The 12,106-nt window shown below is 41.1% G+C and overlaps 1 protein-coding gene across 1 annotated transcript in view; it reads left to right on the top strand.

Moving 5' to 3' along the window:
- The first annotated feature begins 2,673 nt into the window (after window positions 1-2,673).
- The window catches only part of LOC122811115, a 106,680-nt gene continuing 97,247 nt past the window's right edge, over window positions 2,674-12,106 (top strand). Inside the window, exon 1 of the mRNA XM_044082712.1 lies at window positions 2,674-3,070. Coding sequence (XP_043938647.1) covers window positions 2,914-3,070 — 157 coding nt within the window. The 5' untranslated portion in view covers window positions 2,674-2,913. The remainder of the gene's footprint in view (window positions 3,071-12,106) is intronic.

The following is a 12,106-nucleotide window of genomic DNA, read 5'->3' as shown; positions in this document are numbered from 1 at the left end:
ATCGTGATTATATACATTACTGGCATTATGGTTTTCACATGAAAAGCCTTCGACTTTCAGTATAAAAGACAGGTGGTCTGCTATTTCTTGTAATGCTCACCCCTTCAGATATTTCTGCTTGCATAATTTTTTTTGTGTAACAAGCCTTTGGCATGCATTCATAAAATGTTTAAAAGGCACACGACTGCACTGCTACTCCTGATGGTGAAGGGGGCTGCCTGTTGTTATGTACAAGGATGTATTCACAAATTTATGTTTTGTACTTAGACTTAAAGATGCTACTATCCACCTATCTGTTAAAAGAATATACTCAGTCCTTAAAATGTTGCCTTCTACACTTTGAAAAGGGGCACACTACTTTCGACTCTTGCTACATAACTATAGAAAGGCGGTTTTAAATATGTATTCCTATCATGTAAGCTAGTTCTGTATGGCTCTGAATAGGAGTAGTATGTTTAGCCAGTTTTAAATATTCTGAACTCTTTGATAAATCGTATATAAAATATAAATAGATATCCCAAAATAAGCTAAAGAAAAAAAAATCTCATTTTTGTACGCTGGGTATATGTGACTACACCTTTGTCCAATACGGAACCAGATCTGCTTCAACATTTGCTGCTGAGTAGCTTTATAACGTTAAGATTGTCAAAATTATGGTGGGTACCTATCTTTCACTAAATTCACTGGTAGAATACACATTACCCCACCAGATGCGCAGTAGCAAGAACCGCCCAAACTCCGCCCACTACTGTACAGTTGTAATTGCTAGTCTTACTGTGAATAAATATGAGATACCCAACGTAGGGTTGTCACCTTTTCAAATGGCCAAAGTGGGACATTTTTGGTACAAACATCAGATTTTACAGGCCGACACATACCCACGGTCAGTACAAAGGATAGAACTTAACTTTTTTGCCTAAATAAAAGCTTATTCTTGTAGCGTTTTAGTTGCTTATGCTGTTTCTTATAACAGGTATTTTAGGTACAGAATAACTGTATTATGCAACTATTGCATAAAATATAGGAAATAATTTTGTCCTAAAATCTCAGGACATTTGCCATTTTTTAATTTTTTGTCAGGATACAACTGCCCAAAGAGGGACTGTCCCTCGCAAAGTGGGACATGTGGTAATCCTAACCCAACGTCACCAAATAGAATATGGAAAACAAGTGCAAGTTAACTATTCTATAAGTATATAACACACACCTAATCTACTATGTGCAGGAGCGCACATGGTAGATCTCTTTACTTGTATTGTTTTAATTATTACTGTTTATTAGCTGTTTGACATCCAGTATTTATTTACGGTGCCTCTCCCTATATGACAAAGATTTTTCCATGTCATCCTGTTGGTCTGCAGATATGTATTTTTCAAAATGTGATACTGCATTTATTTTGGGGGACAGTGGATTGTGGTAACTAAGATAAAGAGGTACAAACATGGAACCGTAACGTTTAATGTACAATTCCAGTTGTTAACAATGACACATACCTCTCAATCTTTTAACGTCCAAAATCTCAACAAAGCCTAATAGAATGGGGGGGGGGGGGGGCAAACTACGAAATATAGGGAGATAATTTAAATACTGTCTGCGTTTATAAACTGAGAAAGTTGCTAGGTTTACAAGTTTTATGTTAGCGATGCATTTCAAAAGAATGCAAACCGTGAAACTAAAATGTTTGTATTGTTTACTAATTTCCATATTCAGTAACTAAGAAAGGTGGGGGGGGGGGTTGCAGGGGGCCCTGAGGGGGGCTTGCTCCCTGCAAAAGCAATTTAAAGCACAACATTACGATGAGGGTGTTAAGTACTGCGTACATACTGCCCTTCGGTCCCACTAATACTTGAACCTGTCCTTACATCTCTTAATTAATAACTACCTTGCCATGTCCGTATTTCAAGAACGGCAACACTGCGTCTTCTGTATATAGAAAAATTAAAAATAAATAAAAAATTGAGGGGGGGGCGGAATATTCCGAATGAATATTCAACAGGTCCCTGGATAATCTGCATGGCATGTCATTCCGCCGTATTTTTGCCCTGTCAGTCATGTAAACCACGCCCATTCTTGCGCGAGAATCGCGGTGGGGTGATGTTCTAATACAAAGCCTAGCATTGCTGATATTCGCTTGTTCTTTTTAATGTCTGGACTCTGGACATGCAAATTAAGTCATACCAGATTGATTATAAGTATATATTACTGGTTTATTGAGTTTGTGTTGTAATACACATCGGTAAAAAACATTGTGGTAGGCATAACTCTGTACCTCATTACGAGGAATGTACCTCATCTGGAGGTCTTAAAAAGTTCACGTTCCTCAAAGTTCCACATTGAACGGCTCTGTCACACATTCAGTGTTAGGAATTTTTTAAGTGAAATCCATTGTAAAATGAATCATGTTAATTCATTAAAAGAGCTTCTTTATAAGTAAAACCAACATATTTTAACCATCATATGACCTTCCTAGTTGAAGTTGTTAGTAAGCCCTTAGTATGTGTTCCACATTTTGCCCATTTGTTTCACATTATGAAATGAAGGCTAGTGTTTCTCATTTTAGAGATGAAAGGTTGAGATCTATGGTGGTAGGAATATCTGAAACGTTGCATAAAGAAAAACCTTAGTTTAGCGTAGCAGTGACTAATTACGTGCATGGGCGGTTTTTCGGTTACATCCGGAAAACTATTAGCCATATTTGAATGTAGACTTTGTAACAAAGTATGGGTTTTCCGTGATGTGACAGAGGCGGTGTGGGTGAAACTTGTAAACCAGGAAGAATATTGTTTCAGAATTGAAGAGGTGGAAAACACGAGAGTTTCAGTGGACTTCAGAAGGATCCACAGAGTTAAAAACTGCCAGGATTACCTGTGGGTTAGAGTTTTCTTACATATTATTCTTCAGGGATATTTCGGGATGACTTCTGAGATGGTGCCTGACCTCACAAGTGACTCCCTTTGGACGATCAAGAGTGCTAGGTCCATAGTTGTCGGATTCTGGACTTATCATATGTGGACAACGCTCTACAGACGTGTGTGTTCTGTTATAGAAGGACTTTCAAAGTTTTGGACAGGTGGGTTTTGTTTAGAAATATCTACTGAAGTCAGCGTAAAGGCGCATGTACTCAGTAGCAGGAGATGGCAAACGTTTTACCTCATTCTTTAATTCCCTAAATATATGCTGTTTGTCATATAGTTTAGTAACAGTTAACCTATAGCCAAAAAGCTTTTGACTTACTTGCCACACATTAATAGACTGCGATTAATTTATTAGACTTTGTACTTGCTTGCATTTTTTTCTGATTATCTGGCTTTTCAGCCTTTTGGCTAAGTTCAAGTGTAGCATCTGTGAAACGTCATGGGATATTGAGGTTTGCGTATATGTTGAACTATCTAAAATAATGTCCAAAACGTAGCTTAGATATGATACTTATTAACCCCTTTAGCACAAGTTGTTGTGTCTTTCAGCTTTTCCCGGTTAGGTGTCGCCACAGCGGAACTCCGGTCCGCTAATGATTGGCAGTAGATTTTTACGTGCTGAGTTGCCAGCCCTGACACACAACCTTCAACAAAGGTACGCCCATTCATGCATGTCTCCACGCAGAAGACGCTCTAGCTGAGAATCGAACCGGACAGCGTCTTAATGTGAGGCGACAAAGCTACCGCAGCACCACCACCGCAGATTAACCCCTTAGCACAATTTTTCTGGAGAAAATCAGAAGTGGGCATGGCTTATGTGATTGACATGCTATGTGGTCATGACGTTGTATACAAGTGATGCATAACTGACTGTCATGCAAGTTTGACAATGATATGTATACATTGGTAGTTGACAGATATTGAAATCACTGCTGTACACATGGATTCCACTGGAGACTGATATTATTAGTTTGCCTTGGTCCACATTTTACAGAGCCAACAGGGCACTTAGGATTAGGGCTAACCCATAGCCGGCCTTAGGCACAGGCCAACTAGGCGGCCGCTCCAGCAGGGGCGCTTTTCCAGTATTTATTTGCTGTATGTAGACCAGGATGGGGGCACCGAGTGGTGTGGTGAGGGGCAATGTGGAGTTTAACCCCTGCTGTTATTGACTGGAGGTTGCTTATTAATGGTGGGTGTCTGATTATGGCTTAATTTTATTTTAATCTGTGTTTTTCACTAATTATTTCCCCATATTCCATTGAGACCAAGTCTTGTGTCTGGGTATGACCACTTTACTGTGTAGGTCTTCTAACTTGGTAAACCTACAGTGAGTCACACTGTTACAGAATTATTACCCTTATGTAGGTTGGAACCTCTGAGACATCAACTGTTCAGTTCATCTCATGCACCTGCTTAACTATTCACATTCAGAATTTTTGCACTTTTTAGTTTGCGATGAACATTTTGCTGTTTATTTTTGAAAATTTGATTTTTGTGTCTTAACTGCTTACATAAAAGTTTTAAAATGTATCTTTTTAGTTGTGTGCTTTATTGTAGACATTTAGAGAATGGATGTAAGTAACAAATTATTAGAAGTAATTTATTTTCTTTGCAAATGACCGTACCATGCTCGCCATAGACAGTGGCAAATTTATTCAGGAAATACAACATCCACAACCAAATACACAGTCAAACTACCTGGTATGGCTGAGTGCAGATTTACAATTTTCATAAAGACCAGTGATTCATATTACATTTTTCTTCTTTTATTAGAGTTATCATTTTCTTTTATTAGAGTTATTGTTTACAGAGCTGTCTAAACCTTAGATGGTTCTTCTCATTTGTGATGCCAAAAATAAGTTAGTTGTGATAGCAAGAGTCTTAGGAAAATTGCAGCTACCTTTTTCCTAAGTGTAGTTGCCCTTATAATGTCAGAAATGAGACTTGTGTTTATACAGTATTTATTTCAAGAATTTTCCTTTGTGACTTTTCCCTTATTTTTAGAGTTTTTGTTTAACTTGCTTTTATTAATTTCTCTCAGTCTTAAAGTACCATATTTTAGTGTATTTACCACAGTAATTTATAAGATTATGCAGTCATGCTATGTGCTTAGCACTTTAGGTACATCAACAGTTGTGAATACTGCTGTTTTACAGATCTTGATACAACACAAGTACAAGCAATAACTAGAGTTGCCACCTTTTCAAATGCCCGAAGTGGGACATTTTGTTTTTGTAGAAATGTAAGATTTTGCAAGACAAAACATACCCACAGCCAGTGCAAAGGACAGAACTTTACTTTTTTGTCAAAATAAAAGCTTATTTTTGCAGCATTTAAGTTGTTTATGCTATTATTTATAATATTTATGTGTTCCAGATAGAAAATAACTGCATTATGCAATTATTAAAGAAAACTTAAGAAATATATTTTGTCTTAAAATCTCAGGACATTTGGCATTTTTTAAGCTTTTTTTGCAGGACACAACTGCCCAAAGTGGGACTGTCCCTTGCAAAGAGGGACAGGTGGTAACCTTAGCAATAACAGAGTACAGCATTCAGAAGATGTTCTTCGTGTTTCACTGTTGCAGTCATCACACTTGGGTTATCTGCCTGCAGGTACCCCTCAGTCGGCCCAAATACCAGAGACTTAGTATTTCTGCGTCAGTTGCTGTCACTCCAGGACTGATGTCAGGGGTATAAAAACAGGCAGCCAACACCATTCCATCATTCTTTTTTGTCAAAGAGCCTGAAGCAGAAGCAGTTTGCACGAGTGCCGGTCGGCCACTACCTGAGTTTTTGTTTCCAAATTGAATCATCCTGAAGTCGTCTAAAGCTAAGTACCCCATTGGGGGTCCTTTTTTTCTTGCTCTAATCAATGTCAGAAAAAGTTAACAATTGCCTGGCCTGTGGATAGCAAATAACCACACTGAGATTTTCATTCTTACTGCATCACCTGTTTAGGCCCAGACCATGCCGTACCTCGCTGTCGGTTTTGTGCTTGAACTATTCATCATGTGGCCCTTATTGTCACTATATACTTTCACTCTCAATCTCCGTATTCCGAAATGGATTCAGTAAGCCATCTGACTACCGATCTTCTGAAAAAACGTAAGGATAAAGACAGAGATGGACCGCATAGGTCCAAAGCTGCCGATGACGCTACTGTTAAGCTAGTCGCCAGTCCACCAGTACTCAGTGAGGTGCTTTTGCAGCCCTTGATACCCACTTCTTCAGATTCGCAGGCGTCTACTGGGAACCATTTGGTGTTTGGTATGCCGCAAAATGCTTCTTCGACTATGGAACCAGCAGATGTCTCTATCTTGGATGAGTCTGGAGCCGCTGTACAGGTACCAGCTTCTGAGGGTGTATTCAGGCCTTCCGATTTTCATATTAAACCGACTACTTCATTTCAAACCAAAAATACTGAATTTCTCAGGCATAAAGTTCACACTACGCCTAGGAAACTGGCAACCAAAGTGCATTCTCAGGCCCACATGCCACAAAAACAAATGCTTAGAATGGCTGAGGACCTCATTACTTTAATTAGGGAAAGTCAGTCTTCCCCCTCAAAAAGACCAAGAACTGATTTTCCTTCTGATTCTTCTGATCAGGAATCTGATAACTCTGATCTTTCTGATTACCAGGACATACCCTTATCTACCTATGAGGATTCTGATGCCGAGGATTCCATTCCCTCTGCTTCCCCTCCAGAAGATTTTTCCTTTGGTGAAACCTTACACACCCTTGGAAAGCATTTCCGCTGGGAGAGCCAGGACTACTCCTAGTCCAAAAAGTGACTCAAGGAATTTTTAAGCTTGCCTCAGCACAGGTCTCTAGCTATCCCTCTTGGACTGGAAATTGTAGATGATGTCTTCTTGGAATCCAGCCTTACCCCTGATAATTTGCCTCGAGCTCCCGGGAAACCAGACAGGTACTATAGAGTGCTTGACTCCCACAAATTCCTTTTTAAGAATCCTACTGTGGATCCAGAGACCATTTCCCAGGGACCTAAAGGCATTAAGGCTACAACTTCCAAAAATCCTACCCCTTCGGACAGGGATTCTAAGGCTTTAGACAGATGGGGTAAAAAGGTATACATCTCTGCTACTCTTGCCATTAGGGCTTTAAATTGCCAGTTTCATATGTTAAGGCATCAGCAGCATATTATGGAGCTAATTAAACAAAACTGTTGTTGATTCATGGCTGAGCAGAACACAAAGATTTACAAGAGTTAATACATTCTGCTAACCAACTTGGTAAACATACTTTGGAGTGTAGGTTTGATGCCTTAGAAGCATCTTGCAGGGCTACTGTCACTGGGTCTGTTCTTAGAAGACATGCTTGGCTTAAGGAACAAAACTGGTCAGATCATGTCAAAGCAAAATTACTAGATGCACCATTAAATCAAGAGCATCTATTTGGCAATAAAGCAGAAGTCCTCAAAAGGATGGAGGAGAAAGCTAAATCTATGCAAACTGTTAAAGATTTCTTACAAGTACAGCCACCCAGATTCAGTAGGCATTGGCCTTCAAAAAACTGGTCTTTTCCAGTCCCTTCCAAGCCTTCTCAGTCCAAGCCCAGGGGCAGCAGACCACCAAGACTTCAGTCTCCGGTTATGCACAGATCTAAGCAATGGAGTGCTCCCACGTCCAAAACAAGGAGTAGTAAGCCACCATCCTATGGTAAAATTGCACAATGACTTATCCTTAACTCCTCCAAGCCTTGCCCAAATACTTGCACCTTTAGGAGGGAAACTTGCCATGCATGCCAAAAACTGAGAATACATTACCAAAGACAGATGGGTCTTAAACATTGTTTCCCAGGGATAAAAATTCCACTTCCACTCACTCTTCCCAACCCTAAGTGGATGGCCAGACCTCCCCCCAAACCAGTGGACAGAGGTCCAAACTCAGGTACTTTCTCTTCTCAGTATCAAAGCTATTCAACCTGTCCCAGAAGAACAAAGGGGACAAGGATTTTATTCTAGACTGTTTCTGGTTCCCAGAAGAAAACTCTTGGCGTCCTATCCTGGGTCTGTCTACTCTCAACACCTTTCTGGTGGTTCCAAAATTCAAAATGCTAACTCTCCAACAGCTGCTTCCTATGCTAGCCAATGATTCCTGGCTAGCAACTCTAGACTTATCTGCACAGCGCCATAAGGGAATCTTGCAGGAAATACCTATGCTTCAGAGCAGGCTCTATGCACTATCAGTTCTCTGCACTTCACTTTGGCTTATCTACTGCGCCCAGGGTATTCACAAAGTGCCTAGCTCCAGCCACTGCATATTGCAGGCAGAGAAGAATTCAAATTTACCCATACGTGGACGATTGCCTGATTCAGGCGGACAGTCAGGAATTGCTACTTCAGCACCTGGCATTTGTAAAGAGACTACTAACTTCACTGGGGTACACCATCAACAAAAAGAAATCACAGCTGGTACCCTGCCAACAGATTGCATTCTTGGGAGCAAGCTTGAACACAACCTCCCAGATGGCATTCCTCACTCCAGCGAAACAAATTTATATGACAAACTACTTCAATCTACTGGCCACCAAAACCTGGCTATCTGCAAGAAAAATACTGCAAGCCCTAGGGTTTATGGCCTCTTGCATTCTACTAATTCCATATGCAAGACTGCATATGAGGAAACTTCAGTGGTACCTAAAAAGTCTCTGGAGTCAACATTCTCAGGACCTGGAAACAATGATTCCTATCATTCCTTGCCTAAGGACAGAGTTCCTTTGGTGGGCAGAGGCCTGCAACCACAACTAGGGACTCCCTTTCACTCTACCCTTTGCCGTCCAAACCCTAACAACAGACGCATCAGACTATGCATGGGGGGCTCACATGGCAAGGGAATTCATTCAGGGCAAATGGAACCCAAAGCAAATGCACCTGCATATCAATCAAAAAGAAATGTTAACTGTACAGAATGCTCTGACATCCTTCAAAGGCTTTATTCTTCCAGGACAACTGTTGGCAAAGACAGACAACACAGTTATATGGTACATAATCAAGCAGGGGGGAACCCATTCCTACCCACTCTGCAGACTAGCCATGGCTCTGTGGAACACAGCCTTGAGCAGCCAAGTGCACCTACAAGCTCAATTCCTGCCAGGCAAACTAAATTCACTGGCAGACGACAAGCAGAAATCTCATGGACCCACATGAGTGGAAACTGGAATACAAAATATTCAAGCTTTTGAGGAAAAGGTGGGGGACACCAGAGGTGGACCTTTTTGCTTCTCCTCAGAACTATCAATTGAGCAAATATTGCACCAGAACTCCCCACAGCCAAGTTTGGAAAGTGGATGCCCTGTCCTTTACCTGGGAAAGCCACTCAGTCTATGCCTTTCCCACCCAGCCCCTCCTCTCGAAGGTTCTACTAAAGATCAAACAGGACAAGCCAAGGACAATCCTGATTGCACTAGACTGGCCACGTCAGCACTGGTACCCTCTTTGCGCAGTCTGACAGTGCTACAACTATGGCACCTGCCTCAGACTCCTTTCCTGCTGCCCTAGCAGGCGGGACAGATTCTGCACTCTCAGCTACAGACCCTAAATCTTGCAGCCTGGCTAATCCTCTGAACTCATCACCAGCAACCCTCAGTAAGCAGGTGCTGGATATCATTCTTGAGGCAAGGAGGCCTAGTACTAGAAAATCCTATTTGGAAAAGTGGAAAAGATACTGTTCCTGGAGCCGGTCTCAGGGAATGGACACAACTGTGCCCAGCTTACCTCGTATACTAGATTACTTAACAGAAATGCTCCACAAAGGCCTACCCTTCTCTTCAATTAAGATTCATGCCTCTGCCATCTCAGCTCATTATAATACTGAGCCACCCCTCTTCTCTCATCTTCTGATAAACAGTTCCTGAGAGGAGCCAAAAATTTAAGACCCCCCCCCCCCAGGAGAGCTCCCACTCCAGCCTGGAACCTTAACTTTATATTGGAAAAGTTCACGCTTCCTCCCTTTGAACCTACTGCTACAGCAGAGTTAAAATTCCTCTCATGGAAAACAGCTTTACTTCTAGCCATCACTTCAGCAAGAGTGTCTGAATTGCAGGCCCTTAATGGGACAGGGTTTCCCACAGGACTAATCCATCTTTTATGCCCAAGGTGTTGTCTAGTGTGACTTAAACCAGTCCGTTTGTTTGCCAACTTTTTTCCGTAACCCTCAGAATAAAGGGGAAAGGATCCTGCATTCCCTGGACGTGCACAGGCAGCTTAGGTTCTATCTGGACAGGACTAAGCCTCTCAAATCTGACCAGCTTCTAGTCAGCTTTGCTGCAGGGGCAGAGGGCAAGGCCATTTTGAAGCAAACCATTTCTAAATGTCTAGCACACTGCATCCATTTCTGATACAAACACTGTGGGAAACCTACCACACAGGGGAACAGAACACATTCCACTAGGGCTACATCTACTTCTACAGCATTTCTCAGGGGAGTCCCTACCAGGGACATCCTGGAAGCTACAACCTGGAGCTCTGTACACACTTTCACCAAGCATTACCACTTGCCTATCTTTTCTAAATCCAGAGCTGGATTTACCACAGCAGTCCTACAGGGCCTGCTTGCCAGCCCTAATTCTTCTTAACAACCTCCACCCTTGCTTAGCTTTGGGAATCAACCCAAATGTGATAACTGCAGCAGTGAAACACGAAGAAGATAGTACAGTTGTGTACACTTACCATAAATGTAGATGTTCGAGTATATTCACTGTTGCAGTCCTGGTTACCCTCCCTCCAGCCCCCTGACTTCTCTTTGCTTCTACCTATCCTTTTTTGGTTTGGCGTATCATATACCATGTGTATTTGCTTTTTGCTGGGGGTGTTCCATTCCATATAATTGCTTCCAAATATGGGGGCACCTGACATCTGGGGTAAGAAAAACTGATGTAATGGTGTCTGCTGCATGTTTTATACCCCTGACGTCATGGAAGAAGCGACAGCATCCAATGCAGAAATCCCAAGACTCTGGTATTCAGGCCGGCTGAGGGCTACCTGCAGGCAGATAACCCAAATGTGATGACTGCAACAGTGAATACACTCGAACATCTACATTTATGGTAAGTGTACACAACTGTACTTTCTGTGGGATTACCCCTATTCTGCAGTACTTTAATATAATATTTGTCAATACTTCTTAACCATATCACTCGCTCTCTTTTATTTCCACCCTAGTTTTAAACTCCAGTATCCTACTCGCTAACTATATATTCAGAAGGAATTTCTATGTTCTATAATAGTTCCTGAATAATTTCCACTACCTCTTCCTTAAATTCCTATCTTTTCAACAGACAGGTGGCAAAGCACCAGTGTCTCATTTTTATTTCATTACCTTGTGTTTTTATTTTAGTTATTAGCGCTTTGGCTGAAATAGTTATTGGGTACATATCAAGACTTTCAATTAAATGCACATGTTCCATGAAATGTAAAATCTGTCTAGCCTAGCCCAGTTTTTGTATCTTGGGTGCACTGTTCTAACTTGTTGATACTTGTGAACCTCTGCTTTTCTTAAAAAAAAAAAAAAACAAAAAAACAAAAAAATCTTGCTTTTTTCCCACTTTTCTGAGATTTAAAAAAGTTCAGTTACAGATTTGCTGTTCTGAACTGTTTGTAAGTTTCTTGGAGGCCACTGTTTGCTTGAGCTAAAGGGAAGTCTCTGTGTTCATCAGTGGCAGTGATAAACATTGAGCAGCCTGCCTGCCCCTGTGGGAGTGGTTACTGCCTTGAAACTGTAGTTTTATTGGCCATTTTGGGTCAATTCCTAACTCCTTGATCTCCCTCTCTTAAAACCCGATTGCCTTGTGGTTTTGGTGTCTTTTTGGACTTGTTGGCTGTTGGTGAAGCACCCACCAAGAGGAAAAAATGCTGAGAGAAGAAAGGAGCCACTTTTGAGATTTTAAGTATTTTGCTTCAGATTATTTGTTAACTTTTTCTGCATTGCGCCTACTTTTGAGCATTTTCTGTCTTGTTAAACTTGATTTCTGTGTTGGTAACTGTATTTAAAACACAACCTAGAGCTGATTACTGAATTTCCTGCCTGCACTTATTTTTAAAATCCTTTTTGTCTTAAAACTTGCATTTTATCTGTCTCTGGCCTAGCACTCAAGTGTGGGGTCATTTACTGCACTGTTCTAACTTGTTGATACTTGTGAACCTCTGCTTTTCTTAAAAAAAAACAA

Source organism: Protopterus annectens, chromosome 9.part0 (assembly GCF_019279795.1).
Source record: "Protopterus annectens isolate FY-2018-M chromosome 9.part0, PAN1.0, whole genome shotgun sequence".
In the NCBI taxonomy this organism is placed as follows: domain Eukaryota; kingdom Metazoa; phylum Chordata; order Ceratodontiformes; family Protopteridae; genus Protopterus; species Protopterus annectens.
Note: the sequence above shows the minus strand (reverse complement) of the source record. Positions and strands in the feature narration are given on the sequence as shown.